Source organism: Chaetura pelagica, unplaced genomic scaffold (genome assembly GCF_000747805.2).
Source record: "Chaetura pelagica isolate M959 unplaced genomic scaffold, ChaPel_1.0 scaffold68, whole genome shotgun sequence".
Lineage (NCBI taxonomy): Eukaryota > Metazoa > Chordata > Aves > Apodiformes > Apodidae > Chaetura > Chaetura pelagica.
The window spans coordinates 2,501,441-2,519,397 of NW_009954407.1; the positions used below are offsets into that span (position 1 = coordinate 2,501,441).

General features: G+C 35.3%; 1 protein-coding gene across 1 annotated transcript in view; it reads right to left on the bottom strand.

Annotated features, from left to right (window-relative positions):
- Nucleotides 1-17,957, bottom strand: part of CTTNBP2 (cortactin binding protein 2) — an 89,862-nt gene that overhangs the window by 37,677 nt on the left and 34,228 nt on the right. The window contains 3 exon segments of the mRNA XM_010004327.1: nucleotides 4,256-4,459; nucleotides 10,874-12,536; nucleotides 17,733-17,957. Of these exon segments, the coding sequence (XP_010002629.1) occupies nucleotides 4,256-4,459; nucleotides 10,874-12,536; nucleotides 17,733-17,957 (2,092 nt within the window).

The window sequence follows — 17,957 nt, forward strand, 5'->3', positions numbered from 1 at the left end:
TGTCAGGATTAGCTACCAGGACTTCATCTGTAACAATTTTTTTAAGTCATAAAGCTCTCAGTTAACTAATTTACCCAGTGTTTTCACTTGTAAGATAATACCACATAAAATAAAATAATATTTTTAATCATTTTGTAACAGAAATAATACTCTGTTAACAAATACATAATTTTTCTTCCTCTTTCCATTGTCAATCCCAGTTTTATAATAAACAATTAACTTGAAAATACAGATTCCTGCTCAATATCCTAAAATAATTCTAAAGGTTACGGGGGATGTTGAAAACATTTTCTTCTGGCAGTTTCTAATATTTTGCTAGAATACTCTTTGGTTTATTCACAAAGCATATATTAGCCATGCACAAGACAAGAAGAACGCACAGAACAAGAGCCACCTTTCTAGAAAGGTATGATTAACTCACAATTATTGATTGGCAGATCAAGCAGGTGGTAGCTTATCTATGTGAAAATACTGTTTCTTACGAAGATCACTGAAAAGAGATATTTATTCTCAGGGGTAGGTGCAAGCATGAGTAAATACAGTGACTTTCATGAGACTTACCATGTGAGCTAGTAAGCTCTACATAACCTGTTCTGGTGGCATATCAAGTAAAAGAGCAATAAACTCCTAGAACCCTGGATCTTCTGGATGGACTTTTGGTGGGGATTTGGAGAATGGTAATTTGGGTCAGCCCAGACTCATTAACTCCAGTTCCCTGCTGTCTGCCACAGAAGTAATCCAAAGGGGTGGGGACTGGGCAGAAGGGCAAGCACAAGACAGATGCTGATGCTGTCACTCAGTTAAAGGCTTTGGTCAAAGCAAAAGCAAAACATGGAAGCTCAGTAGCCCAAACACCTGGAAACTTTACTGCTTTCTACCACAGCTGGGCAGCTAGTTCTTCTAGAGTGCTGGCAAACACCATGCCCATTCATCCAGTGGCTTGGCAAAGCTGAATCCATGGAGTGTATGTCTCTGCACCTTGCTCCTTTCTGCCTTCCACGTAATTCCAGTTATTCCTATCAATCAGGCTGCCACAGCCTCCATATACTCAGGATAGAAGTTATACCATAAATGCATATGATTAGCACATAGCTGAGTTCAAAGGATGGTATTATTATTCTTTTCACATCTCTCAGTTTCAGGAACTCTTATTATTTTCTTCTCTCTTTCTCAACCACCTTGTGTGTGGCAGGGAATGGTCAGGATTGGCAGGACAATACAGATATGCAGATATATTAGCTAAGTGAACTACTGTACATGTTATCAAGTGCATATCAGACTGAAATAGTTAGTTAATGGATCAAACCAAGACAGCCTGACAGCACAATCTGTTCATCTCTACCAGTCTAGTGGCTAAATCATAAAGTCAACAGTTTATTCATGTCCATTCAAACACAAAGAAATTATTCAGTGTATCATTTTAGGGTGAAGTTCTATCTCTCAGACATACAGAATTAGACACAGTGTGTGCAGGAAACAAAGTAGTTGCTATGAGCTTCATGTGGAAAAACCCTCAGCTGCAGCTCTCAAAAGGTAACTGTTTAAAAACAGGAAGGCTACACATTTTGCAAATAGGACAGATTAGGAAAGATTATTTGAGTGCTCTCTTTTCTCATGTAACTCCATTTTCTCTACAGATTGGACTGGGAGCACATAACGTGTATCTGGCTACCTTTCTCTAGTTATCTACACATCTCAACTATGGTATTTCTTTACTTAAAATGTGTGCAAATCATTAATTTTCTGGTTTTCTCAGTCTCTCAGTAACACGTTGTTTGTTTCTGAACCACTCACTGTGCTGGCTCTTAACAAGTCCAGAGCTATTCTTCTTCTGACAAACTATTTCTCAGGAGAAATCAGAAAATCTGGTGACTTGACTTAGAAGAAACAAGGGGTCCTGCAAATCTCAAAATCTATTTAGTTTCTAACTCCAGATTAAAGGTATTTTCAGTAAATTAAATAATGATGTGATCATCCACCAGGTTAATTTTATGGCTGAACTCAATGAGCTTAAGGGTCTTTTTCAACCTAAATGATTTTGCGATTCCAAGGGGGAAAAAAGCAGCACAACGACAGTAACTTACCATTGAAAATCTTAATCAAGGCAGTGAAAAATAATTATACAATATTATTTTATCCTTCTTAAAATTATATAAGTGTAATTTATTTACACCTGGTTAGTTAAAAAAAGTTACTAAAAAGACTTTTAAAAATAAGATATTTATTCTTATACTTCCTTTCTTAAGTCTATATATTTTTACATGAATTTGGTTTTAAGAGTCTCCACTTTAAAGAGCTGCATCTATCCATGTGCTTGGGAACAACTCCAAGTAACAAAGAAAGGATTATATGTTAAAACTAAGCACAAAAACTGTTCTCCAAAAAGATTATAAATCTACTACTCTGAATTTTACTATGATGTAGTAAGGAGACATCAATACTGCTGCTGTGTGATTCCCTCATTCAGAAGGAATTATGCAATTATTTGTACAATGAATTTCACATCTTGTCAACTATATATTGAAGAGCAACACTAAAACTTTTGTAATTTATTTTTTATTTTAGAAAGTAAAAGATACTAAACAGTTACCAGATGCATATGTATGTATGATTGTGTTTTCATACTTGTGTCAAGTGCCTCTCTTACTTATAATTTTGAAAATAAAACAAAAAACCTAATCGCCTTTGCTGTCAGTAAGAGCTGCTCAGTTATTGTACCTGTAAATGAGGGTGTTTGGCTTGAAATATTTCAGGAATACAAGATGAGTAAAGAAGAATTGGGTCAATTACTGACTCCTACAGCAAACAGCAATGATAAATAGATGTAAGCCTAAAAGAATCCACAGAGTGAGGCAGGGGGAAAGAATGTCACACAGTGACTTGGACTCTTAATACCGAAGATTAAAAGTTGAAAAAAAAACAAACAAAAAAAACAGATAAAGAAAATAACAAATAAAATAACTTTTCATATATTCTAAGGGTTTGGCAGCAGCAAAGAATCTGTCAGATGAAAAGGCCCAGATGTTCCCATGAAGTAAACCATAGCACCTAGCAAGCAACGATAAAATATACAATGCTGAACAAAGGGAAAATCCTGCCTATTCCTATGCCTGGTCTCAAAATTAACCCCAAATATGTCAGAAAGATGTACACTCTCTGCCTAGCTATGGATTTTGGATCCTAACATAGACCTTTAGAATAGTGTCTCTAAATACTATTTTGAACATTTGAATGGGGTTTTCTAATTGTGTCACTAACAAACACATGGTTAAATAAAACAACAAAGTATTCTTGAAAGCAGTGGCTTTAAAGGCACTTTGTTCCACATTGTACTGTGAAGTAATATCTTGATTTTACTAAAAATCAACAGAAGTTTTGTCATTGGTATTGGTGGTTTTCATCTGTAGTGTCCAAAACAGCCTAATTATGTTATTTGCAATATAAAAATCTAGGAGATTTTTACATAAGTAGAAAAACCTACAATAATGTGTACAGGAATTTTAAAGAAAGCTGCTTTTTGAGAGCCTTATGCTAACAGTCTGAAAATTGTTGCTTTGAGTATTTCATAAAAATACTCAATTTAATAAAATTTCATAAGTAAATGTAAGTATTTCATAAAAATACTCATTAAATGTGAAGACTGGCTGTTGAGTATTTCAAGGGTGCTACTTCCTCAAGACTGAGGGTTGGGTTAGTGGGGAAAAGAAAAATGTTAATTACCTCAGTAAAGCCTAGAGAACAAACTAAGGCCATGTCATCTAGTTCAAAAATAAAGATAGTTCCTTTTATTTCCCAAGTAACACAAGACTCTGAAACAATCTTCCATCATTTTCACCTCTGATGGAGAAGATCAAAACACCAGTGATGACCTGTTCTTTTTTGCTTACTCCCTGTAGAAGAAAGTTCTTTCTTTCAAGTTGCCTTTCCTACAAAAGATCTTGTGCTTGTCACAGAATGTGGGGTGATTATATCTGGTAGCTTTTTATAGGAAAGGAATGGAGAATTAAAACAAATCTTCCTGCAGAATATTAGCACAAGGAAGAATTTTTTCTGAGTTCCAAAATTCTGCTTCTGAAAATACCACTTATATATGTGCTATACTTTGACTTCTGTAATATCATCTATATATACTGGTTTCAATTTCACATTTAAAAAAAACCCAAACATGCATATGACCTAATTTAATATTTAAAATTAATGAAATAAGCTTTCACTACTTCACTTGAATGTTGTAACAAAATTTAGAATTGCTTACCTGTATGTCCATTCATAGCAGCAGAATACAAGGCAGAAGAGCCATCTTCACAAGAGTAATTAATGTCCAGTCCTTCTTCATTAAGCAGCATTGATAATAAAGTGACATTTCCCTGGGCAGCAGCTTGGTGAAGAAGGGTGGGCCTGCCACCCAGGGAGACAGGACCACCACTTGTTAACAAAGGGGTTAGGGAGGAAGACCAGCCTGTGAGTTAAAGCAACAGAAGTTAGATGGAAAACATACAAATAAAAGCTCTGCATTTTCTGTGTTCTCTTAAAAATTAAAAAGAATCTTCAAAATTGCAAGATTAGTTAGCTTAGGTTTTGGAATGATGCTTTGTCTATACATCAGAAAGTATTCTGAAGAATAAAAACAGTGCAGGAGCTATGGTTGTTAATGCAAATGAACAGGATTTCACTACAAAATGTTAATGTGAAATTTGTAATGAGCTGCAGTAGCAGCTGGGTGACTCATAAAACTTCATACTATTAAAAATCAGAAACTAATAAAGTTTTATACATGTGTTTTTTTCTTAATTGCTAATATGCTGGAAGGTTTTTTTTAAGTATCTAAAAGATTTTTGGAACCAAATACTTCATTTCGTACAAAATTTCATCCTCCTTTACAGTCTTAGTGCAAACTTTAGTATTTATATCTCACCTGCAGTTATACAGATAAATCACAGGGAGAGGCCTTAAAAACTTACAAGTGCCTGTTAGTAAGTTTGAAAAAATGTGGAAACAATTTACACAAATAATACAGAAATCAAGATATTTATTATTGAACTGTACCTTAAGGTTATGTTCCTTTTATTCAGCAATACTTAAACAATATACTGTAACATGCTCCAGTGTGAATGAGTAACAGGTTATATAAAATTTACAAGTAAAAGCTTTAAGTCACCCTGTTAAAAAATAATATTAAATTAAAAGCTTTGGCAACTTAAAGAGTTATCTTGGTAAAACGTTCTGTTCGTTACTTATCAGCTTTAGTAGGGAGTTTGTTAAGAATATGAAGTTTGCTGCATAAATCATAGAAAATTTTGTGCATTCTTCCTTGATTAAGGACTGCAAGAGAAAATAGAGGAATTATTTTTTTTCTTATTGTCACTATTACCTTTAGAAAATCCACACTGCATTTCTCTCTTGAATAAATAATTTTGTAATCTGTGGCCACACAAACTATTATATGAGGCTGAAATCTGACAACGCAAATCAAGTTTACTGTGGTTCTGCAACATCCAAGCCTGAAAAGAAGCTACAGGACAACGCCTCCAGCTCCATCAGGCTGATCAAGTGCTATACAATCAATAGCACCTAGAACCATAAAAAGCATGTGGCAGTAGTCTACAAGGCTGGGATAATCTGCTTTACATATTGGAAAATGAAAATTAAATATGGAAGCTCCCAACAGATTTCTATAGATTTGGGAACTTCGCAACATCTAAGTAAATGTTAAATAAGGTCCAGACTTATACCAGAACACATTTTCTGATCAATGGCAGTGAAGAGCACAGAGGTTGATCCCAGCTCAGAACAACAAAAAAAAAAAATATTTGGAGTATTTTCATATTTGTTTCTAAAGTAAGCTAAATTTGTAATTTCAAATAATATTTAGTACTTTTATATATAAAGGGAAATACTTGCAGTATTTTCACAATGCTAGTTTATTATTCAATATATTTATTTGATATTGATTATAAAAAGTAATCACTGCAGCTGTGAAGTTACCTTGTAAATCCAACTTTAAACCAACAATAAACCATTAATTTAACTCCATCATTCAACTCTTAAGATACCCTCTGACTATTAATGTTTCTCTAATATTTTTAATCAGAGGATTTTTATTTAAAAAAATAAGCCATATAAAAAGTAAACTGCATCCTTTAAGCTGTAAAAAAATATTTTTTTCCACTTCAAATACTTGAGAATAGTTAATTCTTACAAATAACCAAAAGTCTGAAGAAAAACTTTTGTTCTTCCTTTCCATTATAAAAGCAATTTTATTTTTCCATTTTTTTGTTATTCTTTAAAAGTAACACTGTTGCAGCTGTGGATATATATAAATAATTATATATATGTGTGTATATATATATATATATGAAGGTTTTTTAAATGGTACTTGTGTATTTTTACTGTCTTGTCATGGTATTTAACTCACAGTGGACATTGCTTGGGTGGCACTCCAGATGCTAACATTCTTTGTCCAAGTTACAGTGGAATTATTTGGGGGAATTTAAGGAACCCAACACCAAGCTTTAGGCATGAAGCATGAACTTTGCCAACAATTTTGTAATATGAATAGTATTTCTGGGTTCCTTTCCTTATTGAATATAGCGCATGCTTTATTTGTCAGGTTTTTTGTTTGCTTTTTTTTGTTTGCTTTTAAATGCATCTTAAACAGAAATTCCAAATAAAAGGAAATTTTTTTTGTGCCGTATGCGGTAACAATTTTCATTTCAACTCCTTGAAATAAAATATATGTTGTTGCAATTCAGCGATGAAATTAATTTTACTCTGATATGATTAGATGAAAACCTGCTGAAAAAGATACAAAAACCAGATAATAATATAAACATAACTAAAGCTTCTGTTATCAATGTAAAGCAATACAATAAAGCTGAATTAATCTGACACAATACACCAACATTAGAAAATACCAATAAATAAGGCACACCATTACAGATGCAAAAAGTTAGGAGATGTGAAGCATCTGTGAGTTTGTAGGGCATGCAGTGATGAAGGGCAGAGGGACAGACAAAAACAGCTTCTGGCATCAGCTTCAGAATGTGAGATGGTTAATTCCAGAGCCCAGACCAGTCCCTCACCCCCCTCCTACTTTTATCTTCTAAGCCAATTGGATAGAGAGAATAAATCAATCATTAAAGAAATGAGCAATATAAAAGACCTGCTTCATTGAAGAGTGACATAAAAAGCACAAAACCAAGAAGAAAGTGAAAGCAGAAATCCCAGGGGTATGAAAATCCAACTGCCTACATGCGTTTCCATTTTGAAGTCTTACAGCCATTGAAATGTAGAAATCCAAACAGAGCAGAAGCATTTTGGCACCAGTTCAAAAGCTGTTGAAGTTAACGAAAACATTGTTGCAGATTTTGAATCAGGCCATAAATGTTCATTGTCATTTCTCTATGTGCAGTCTGTTCAACATTAATGACAAAAGCTGGTGTCTTTTTCTACCAGGGATGAAATGAGCAACACCCAGTACGTTGTCCCATCTCTGAAAGAAGGTATCAACACATTAATTTAGAAGAACATGTAACTGAAACAATCGGTGCTCTGATTTTAAGTTTGCTCTTGGTAGCTGCTCTTCCTAGAACCAAAGCACTCCCTAACTGAAAATCAGGCTGTTGATATGTTCTTAAAGCAAGCTGGGCAAGCTAGGAAACTGTTTTAAAATTAATGAATACAATACTTCAGTGATTATCAGTTCTTCCATCTCCACAGTAAGAAGAAATGCAAATTTATTGACAAAAAAACCCACAACTAAATAGAGGATTTTCAATGTCTTTTTTAATATGTTAAATTTTGTTTGTGTCCTTGTTTAAAAATATTGACAAATTCTGGCTGAACCTCACTACTTACTATAGAACATAATATGATACAATGCTCTGCTGTAATCGAAAACAAAAGTCAAATTCTAAACATTTTCCAGAAAAAGTAAATAAAGCAGATTAAAATCAATGAGAACATCAATAAAACTGAGTCTGTGCCTAGAGGGCATGAAAATGCAGATACAGAAAAAAGGTTTCAGTAGTATTTGTAGTTTGTGACATGCTGTTCACCTCAAGAGAAGTCATACTTAAAAAAAAGCAACTAAAACTAGAAAGTGAATAAATTATATAAATTCAGGCATTACTGACCACATCATCTTAATGAGAACAGTTTTTATTAAATTTGGTTTATCTTTTCTAAGACAAAGACTATTTCCAGTTAGATATATAAGAGCTATTTTTTTCTTTTTTCAACATATGATCTTGAAGGAAAGGTCTTTCTATTCTTGCACAACATCTGTTTTTAGTTCTGCAGTTTGCCAAAACCCTTGGCCAAAAGAGATTAAGTTCCCTTAAAAAACATAAATAAAATGGATTGGAGAGTAAGTGCATTAGTTTAGATAAAAGACAAAGGAGTTCCTGCATATTTACCTGAATATTGCAGATAAAGTTATTGAAGTTCTTTAAGCCTGTTTGTAGTCAGTAAAGGAGGGATATTGAAATAATATATCGGTATTAATAAAAGAAATCAGTAGACCACTAACTAGAATTTAAGCAGTCTTTCTTTGCAGAATTCAGATTATGGGATATGTTTCCCATTTACAATTGCAAAAATTCACAAATAACAGTGCCACTTACAAAATACTAAGTGTCAAATGTTCACAGGAAGGATTATAAGGGAATTAAATGAACCCAAATGTTTCCATCCCTTCCAAAAACAAGTGGAGTGTAAAGGAAGAAAGGCAATCTGAACACATAAACTAGCAGAATTTAAAAAAAAAACCCTGACAGTTATTTATAAAAATCCAGTCTTTGAGAATTGCCTCTGAGAACTGTCACAATTTTTATAAGAAACCAAAATTGACTATTTGGCCTATTTAAAAGGCTGATTAGTTTCCTAAGAAAAACAAAATTATACTTAAATGTTCAAAGCACAAACTAAACCGATAGCAGTTCATGGAGTTATGAATTCAAGTGGTGGTAACTTAATTTTTAAGACAGAGGATTTAATTTTTTTTCAGAATAATAAAAAACTGTCTTAAATTATTACCAAACATCATCTAGTTACTAACAAATATACACCCTAATTCATGCTGATAGAATTTGTGCAAGACAGCCACCTGGTTGCAAAAACTATTAACTTAGTAGTTGATTTTGCCAATTATTTATTGTATATTAATAACATCCTAGATTTCTTTTAATTTTTTAAAATGAATTTTTAATTCCATTATGGAGGCTATTTGCATCTGAAGACAAATGAGGTTTGGAGAACATCTGGAATCCTGGAGACTAATTAGCTGACATGGAAGTCAGACTCAGCTAGGAATAAGAATTTAACACAAAAATGCAGGACATCCATATGAAAAACAGGAAACTAGGAGGCAGACATTAAATACCACAGTTGTTTAAGTCTGACAGGTAGTAGACAAATAGAAGATAAGATTTCTGAGCTCATATTCTTACAGCCATAGCCAAATAATAAAACCATGTTTAGGGTACTCCAGAAACATGCAGAAAGTCTTCAATGAAGTGGAATGGGAATAAAATTCCTTAATATTGTGAACCCTGGATTCTCCTATACATACAGATAAAAGTCTGCCACATGTTGCTTTTGGAACACCTTCTCTAAGACTGGTGACTGAGTTCAACTGCCTCATCAGAATGCTGCAGCTATGAAGAGAAAGTGGTTGGTTGTGTGATGGAAGCAGACCAGTTGCACAGTTTTATACTCAATAGATGATGATGAATGGACTAAAGTTATGAGGTACTGAAGCACCATAACTGAACTCAAAATCACTGCTGAAAGTTTGACACCATTCAAGTATTCTTCAATGCTGATGAAAGTTTAAGGTGTTCCATAACTGTGTATCCATCTTTGCTCACTGCAGTGCAAGCTAGGTTTAAGAGGAGCTTCTACATAATGCTTTTTCTAGCTAGTGCTATTGATCCCAGCAGGGAAAAATTATGACAAAAAGTTCATAGGAGACCTACAATTAACTTAAAGTTAGATCAGGGCTGCCTTTCTTCATTTAACTGCCATCAAGAAGATAACCTGGAATTGGCAGCAAATTAGGGACACAAATAAGTCCTTACCACAGTGCAAAAAAGAATAGCAGAATACATGCACTGACTACAGACTGAGACTGTCAACATAACATTTAGATTTTAAATTTCCAACAGCAAACCTTTGCTGATATCTGTTGAGGCAAACCTGTGAGATGACACACACAAGTATTAACAAAGCCTACATCTATACACTTTGTTAGAACTATAGAGGAAGAACTACACAAAGAATTACAGAAAAAAGTGTAACTATAGGAAAATGGTAATAAAAATGAAATATCTTGTACTGATATGAAGTGATATATTTGAAGCTGCATTGTTATCCAGGCAATTATATACCTTAACGTGCAACCATCTAATGCCATAGTAGAATACAGTAGCCCCAACTATGTCCTGTTTTTGAAAAGATTCATAAGCATTAAAATACATGTTTCATGGAAGATCACCAGCAGAGATAATTTTCACATTACTTCAGACTGATAAGGATTTTGAAGTCCAAACTAACAGCATTCACAGAAAAAAAAAGGAATCTCTTTAATATACAATAATCTGCAGCCCATTTACTTTTAACATTAATCCCCTTTACCTTTAAAAAAAGCCTTTAATTTGGAGACCTCCTTGAGGAAGCAAGCTAATTTGTGACATTACTAAATCAACAAAGGAATTCCCATACCCCTGGAATATGGAAAAAATGTAAATTAGAATTTCAGCTTCCAGAAAGTAAAACAGAGAAAGATATAGAAGATAAAGCAAACGAGAGACGTACAGGAAAACAAAAACATTATTTTAGAGGGAGACAGTTTGTAGCATATCAATCCCTTTACCTGATGCTGTTACCAGGAGGCTGTCTGAATCACATGGTCTACAGGATGAAGCACTAACAGGGTTTATGGAGGAGCTACAGGCAATGGTGGTGGGAATGACAAAGGAATTTTCTGAACATGCAGGTTGGTTCAGTCCAGGGAAGTGGGAAGGCCAGGCACCCACCTGAGATGAGGCTATGGCTGGTATGGCACAGCCTGCAGGTGCCACAGATAAATCTATAGCAGGTTTTGGTGGCAGCTGAGGTGAGGACTTAGAAATAATTTCCTCATTTATTACCCTGATTCCTTGTGGTGAGCTTGAAAGAGGTGAGGTCATGGTTTTGCTGTCAGTTTTTGCACTTGTATTTGGGGATCGACTACTATCCATTAAAACCTTAAGCTGTGGGTGTGGTGGAGAAGGAGTCTGCGAAAGCCCTGGTTTTTTAGGAGGAATAGGTGGAGGATTTCCTCTGTCAATTCTTGATGCACTGGGAGTCTTTAAATTGGTTCTGCCAACTGGGGGGTAAGTGCCAACTTCCACTGAATGTGATGTCCCGGGCCGTGACGGAGCGCTGCCCTGAGGGCTTGTAAATCTTGAAAGGACTTGGGTAACAGTATTTCGAGCTACCTGTTTGGCAACTAGGTTATCACGACTAGTAGGGGATACATCCCTTGAGGGTGGACTTTGGGTTGTATTTCCATTTTGGTCTTGATCATTTGCATTTGCTTGAAATCTGAATCTAGCTGCTTGAATTCGTGGATTTAGGCCTGGATGCCCAGTAGTGGTGGCAGATGGTGAATGCAAACTGTGCATAGATGAAGTGAGTGAGGAATTCTGAGCTGCAGCAGTCAGTGCTGCAGGGCTGCAAAGGGAGGTACTATTTGAAAAAGGGGAAGCACTACTTGGTAAATCAGGTGATAAGCCTGTACTTGGTCCATTTTCCTCAATTCTGTTTTGATTCTGTGTAAGAATAGGAGTTGCAGGAGGGAGAAGTTCACTAGATGAGGACTGCCTATCAATGACAGGCTTCCCAAATGCTGCATTGGCACACACATTCGTTTTCATATTGCCAGACACTAGTGGGTTCACTGTAGAAGGCTTTACAGATACAGTCAAAGGCAACTTCTTGACATTGTCTGTGCTACTGTCCATCACTACAGTATCTGTTTGGCAGGCAACAGTTCTTGAATTTGGCTCTTCTGTTTCAACAGAAACGGAAACAAGACTCCTATCTTTATTTTTATCTTTGTTTTTGAGAGAAAGATTAGCTTTACTTTCATTCTCCTTTTTTAATTGCTCAATCATTTTGATCATTTTATCTCTCTCTTCTCTGAGGTCACTGGTGTGTGCTTCCTCTCTATGAAGTTTGGCACGCAACTGCTCTCTCTCTGTGTCAAACTCAGACAGCTGCTTTTCCATTTGAGCTTCCATTTGTGTACTCCTTTGTTTCTCAGCTGCAAGACACTCCTCCAATTCAGTAGCCTTTTTCTTTTCCTCTTCAAATTTTGCCATTACTTCTTCTAGTTTCTGAGCTTCCTCTACAATTCGGCCAGACAATTGCTTACACTCCTTCACTAACATCAATACTACATGCTTATTCTTCCCTCGTTCTTCTTCAAGACGAGCGGATAGCTTTCTGTGCTCTAGCTCAAGACTCTGTAACTGAGATTTTTCCATTTCCAACTGTAAGAAAGCATAAATAAAAATTCTCAAGAACAAGATGGAGACTTTCAACATAACCTAGTATTAACCTGACATTTTAACCTTTGAGAGGATGCCTCAAAGCAATCTGTTCACCCCAGGAAAGTGATTTGTGATATCTAACACAAGTGCTTATCATCTTATACAAGCAAAAGACAGAGACAGACATCTTTGACCAGCAATTCAGAAACTAAGTAAGCCCATCTAGTTTCCTCTGTTGACAACACAGAGATTACCCAAAGTGATTAAATGCTTGTGATTCCCAACTGAGGAACTACCTATTCTCCAGAAATTAGACAAAAGACATCACAGGAAGTCCTCTTCTCAGTAAAAGAACCAGACAGAAGCAAGAGATGAGCTTTGCAAAAACAACTCTGAGCCCAGAAATGAAAGATTTCGGTCTTAGGTCTTACTCAGACTGAAATACCAAGTCTATTATGCCCATAAGAAGTGTCTTACATCTTGATTTAATATTTATAAATAAAACATTCATTCCTAACATGAACTTTTTGGCACAGGCACAAAAATCTTCCAGAAGGCCTCACATCAGAGATGCATAAACTATATTATAAGATAGAACAAAAAACCCTATCTAATACATGCAGATAATGGATAACAGTAATTTCCCCCCCCATAGACTCATAGAATGACTTGGGTTGGAAAAGATCTTCAAAATCATTGAGTCCCACCATTAACCCTGCTCTTCCAAGTCTAGCACTTCCAAGTCCAACAATTTGGGTTGCATTACTACTAGTAGGTATTTTAAAAATAGTATATTTTTTCAATTGCTTTTCTAGAACAGGGTCTTTGAATAAAAGCATAATCATCAGGCAAGGTGAATTAGATGCAAAAGGGGTAGGTGCTGGTCTCTTCTCACACATAACTGGTGATAGAGCAAAAGGGAATGGCCTCAAGCTGCACCAGGGGAGGTTTAGACTAGACATTAGGAAGAACTTTTTCACTGAAAGGGTTGTCAGATACCTCTCTGCTGCCCAAAGAGGTGGCTGAGTCACCATTTCTGGATGTGTTTAAAAGCCATCTAGATGTGGTGCTTGGGAATACGGCTTAGTGTTGCACTTGGTAGGGCAGGGTAAATGGTTGGATTCAATGATCTTTAGGATCTTTTCTAAGTGATTCTTTGATATAACTCAAAAATCTGTTTCACAGTGGAGGGCCTCCACTGGGGATTCAGAGCTTCATCTCAGGTTAACCAATACACTCTGTATAATGCATTTCACAAAACAAAGTCCACCTTTTCTTAAAAACACTGTTTGATGCATGAAAAATAAGGTATGGTACTATCAGTCATTGCTAAACAAACAATATCAGCAACAACCTCTTCAGTTATGTTGACAGTACAGCTACAAATCTAATTAACAAGCTATTATGACAACACTCTATTTGGGAATATTTTTTTCTCAAGTATTGCATTGGGTTTTTTTGAAGCATCCAACGGCATTTGGATGCTTCACGAACATTTCAAAGCAAGTAGAGCACCTAACAGCTTCTTTTTTTTAAAACAGATACAAAAATAATGTGAAATGTATACATTTTTTAAAGCTTGGAAATGCAGTAAGATTATAGTGAAAATATTTTTATCAAGATTTTCAATACTTTATTATTCCTCCCTTTTTGGTTTCAGAGGACAGACTGGTTCTATAAATTAGCTGTTGTGAGTTTATATTACTTTCAAATAATTACAAGCAGATTTTAACTTACAGCTGGAATGAAATCAGCTTACAATACTATTATACTATATTCTTTGTAAGTATTGCATAAAAATAAAAAATCCGTAATAGAAATACAAGTCCTCTATTTGATTTCAAATTGACGAGACAAAACATTAGTTTCTTGTTTTACATTGTCCCTCATGACTGTCTCTTCTGCCTGCTCCATTGCCCTTGTTTTGGCTGCATCACCTTGAATAGAAAAAAATCTCTGAAAATTCACACTGCATGTTCTTCCTTTAGGTGACAGATTTGGAGTTAGCTGTAATTATTTATGAGTTTATGAACTAACTCTGACCTGACTTTCACAAACTGTACTATATGCATACACTAAATCATACCAGTAATGTAAACATCTGGAAATGTATCCAAGAGGGATTTGAAAAGGGGTAAAAAAATGATACAGAGAAAAATAAGTGTCCCAAAACAAACTAACCAGGAAAGGCCCTTCAAAGGTGAGAGAGTTCGTGCCTTGTGAGAAAAGGTCGAGGGTGCTTGGCTTGCCTAGTTGAGTGAAAAAAAGCCTGGAAGATGATATAACAGCAACATACCACTCACTCCATTTGAAGGGCCCTTACAGTGATGACAGAGTCAAATTCTTCTTGGTAGTGGCAGGCGGGGCCCCATAACAAAAGAGAAGATGAAAAATTGCCCTTTAAAAGGCTCAGTCTTGGAAAAAAAAGTTCTTAATGAGGCTAGCAGTGCAGAAAGACTGCAGTACTGACATGCCTGGGTGTTTCAGGACTCGGCTAGACAAACTGACAGATGACCAGATGTACTGCTGGTGATAATCTGCTTTAAGCGCAAGGTTAGACTAAATCACACCAATGGACCTCTTCCAACCAACGTGTCTGTCTGTCTTTGAGTATGGATCCCAATACTAAGTTCTCTTCAAACACTTGACAAATCAAGAAATTTTGATTATCTGGCTTGAGTTCCCAGGAAACCTCAAAATTAATTTAAATAGCAACTCCAAGAAAAGGCATTCACAGGGATGGAAGCACATGGAGATTTAACACTAAGCAGATGGGATCTGGGGATTAGATGTTTGGTATATGGTAAGCCTGTGATTGACAGTCATTTGTACACATCTTTCTCTACATTCTGGCACATTGTTATGACTTGCTTTTTTATGATCAAATAAAATTTTTATTAAAAAAAAAACAACGAAGGTCACTATATTCACAGATAGTAAAGTCCTCAGGAATAAGAGTTAAGTCTGAGTCTGTTAAAAGTCCAGTAATATCCAAAGAAAATAAACACCTCTGTAACACAGACTTCATTTCTTTGTGTAAGACTGAGACAATGAGGTAATTCCAAAGATGAGGATAGAGGCATCATGCATTTAGAGAAGGAGGAACCACTTTTGGAGGGAGGATGTACAGCTGGCTCAGTATTTGGGTCATGTTTGTCAAGGCTTAATTTTTTTTTTTCTTACTTTGGATCCCTCTATTTTGTCAAACATTTCTAGAAACTCCTCAGAACACCTTCATCACCTACTTACAACAGAGATATTTGAGAGACAGAGAACAGACAGAAAAATGGGGAACTAAGGAATGGTAAAATACTGAATAAATAATTTGTGAATTAATGGAGATGGTTGAGAGATTTGTCATCATTTGCCACAAACCCAAGAAGTTTAACAGCATTTCAAATTGGCTTTAAAAGAGGAAGATGTAAGTTCTGTAGAGTCATGCACACAGATGCTCAATACCATGCATCCTGTGTTATATAATTTTTCTATTTGCTACAAGGAGCAAAAATAGTAGACATAAGGACACACTTTCCAAGCAATGTAAGTTTTTTCAAGTGTGGTGCTTTAAAGTTTAGCTTGAAAGTTACAGACTTCAGAATTGAGTTGTACTAGAGGTTTAAATACTTCTCAAGGTAAGAATCACATTGCAAAATAAACCAAGATGAAACTACTTCAGATTTAAAGAAAAAAACTCATGTATTCTTCCAAGAAACAAAAGACAAGAGCATCCTTTTCTGTACATACAGACTTAAGAGTCTTTGGAAATAATACTAGGCAAAGAAAACCAACCAAGCTCCCTCAGCCTTTTCTCACAAGCCATGGACTCTGTTGCTCACCTTTGAAGGGCCTAGAGCTAGACAAAGAATTTAGGTATGAGACTTGTTCCCATGCACTGAAACAAGAAACTAATCTTATTGTCCAGACAGATATGACAGAGTTTCTCCTAATATCGTTCTTCAGTCAGAATACGCAAGCTTACTCGCTCTTCCTATGCTGAGACAAACCCTTCCCCAAAATTTCAACTTACTTACAAAGCATAAGAAAAAGAAAATCTACATCTAAGTGTCTTCAAAAAGAAGTGGTGTAAGTACAAGTAACAGTTCACTACATAGGCCATTACACTCTTTTAAGATTTGAATATCTTGCATACAGTCTAGCATTATTCATTTTTTTGCATGTGGCCTCTGTTTTTCTGAAGTATGAACAAGCAGGGATGCTTAGATTAAATTAAACAACTAGGATAACACAAAAAGGTTTGGTGATTGAGTTTAAGCATGTATTTCCAGCATGCTTCCAGTACTTCTGTGTGCATGTGATTTCCAAACAGCAATTACTACCAAAATCAATTTTATGCCTATTGCCTTTGCACTGTTTTTTTTCTTAAACATCAATACTAAACCATCACCAAAATGCTATTTCACAGCTGCTTGAAGACACATTCAATCCATCTTAAACCCAGTGAGGATGATTCAATGCCTAGCAAGAATTTATTTTCCAATTATTCAAAAATAAGTGGTCTAGATTAGTCTATTATATTTCTGTTCCTCTCTTTCTTCTCAGAAACCCCTCTCCAATGTATTTTTAATTAGCTATGCTTTAGGAATTTATGTGTTGCATATTAGTGAAATATGTGTACCCAACGAACAATACCCTTTCAGAATGACATTGTTTTATCTTCAGTGAGACTTTTTTTGCAACATACTTGTCCTAAAATTTTATTTTTTTTTTATTACAGAAAATGTTCTAAATACCCCCCAAAAATATTTTAGACTTATACTTTATTTTTACTGATTTAGGAAGCAAAGCTACCTAATATAAAATGCAAATAAATAATTTATTTTATGCTATTTAGTTTAGAATAAAAATAACAGTAGTTCCTCTAGGCTTCAGTGGTGTCAGTTTAAAAATATAACTGTGATGATGCCTTCTCAGCTCACACTTAGATATCCAGTTATATACTGCATTGACGTGTCCAATTATATATTGCATTTATTCCATAAGTAGTGGCAAATTCAGGGATCAAATGAGGTATGCACAAAAACTATCACCTGAAAATCAGCACCTCACTATTTATGATAATGAAGTGATGACATTTTAACACTTGTAATGACAACCAAGTTAGACAAAGATGGAAACTAAGTAAGTGGTATGAAAGAACAAATCAAGAGAGGGAAAAGGAAGTTGGTAGCAGGATACCTTCTTTTGTTTGTTTTCAGCAGCAGCCAACTGAGCTGACATTCTTTCTTGCATTTTCCTGCAGTGAGCCATAACAGCTTCTAAAATGGACAGAGGGTTCATGCATATTGGCTTCTTTTCTTTATCACCAGCTCCTGCCTCAAAGTCTCTCTGAAGAGCCAAGAATGGGTCACTCAGATTAAATCTTCCATATCGTTCCTGGATAAAAACCTCTTTGCGCCGGGC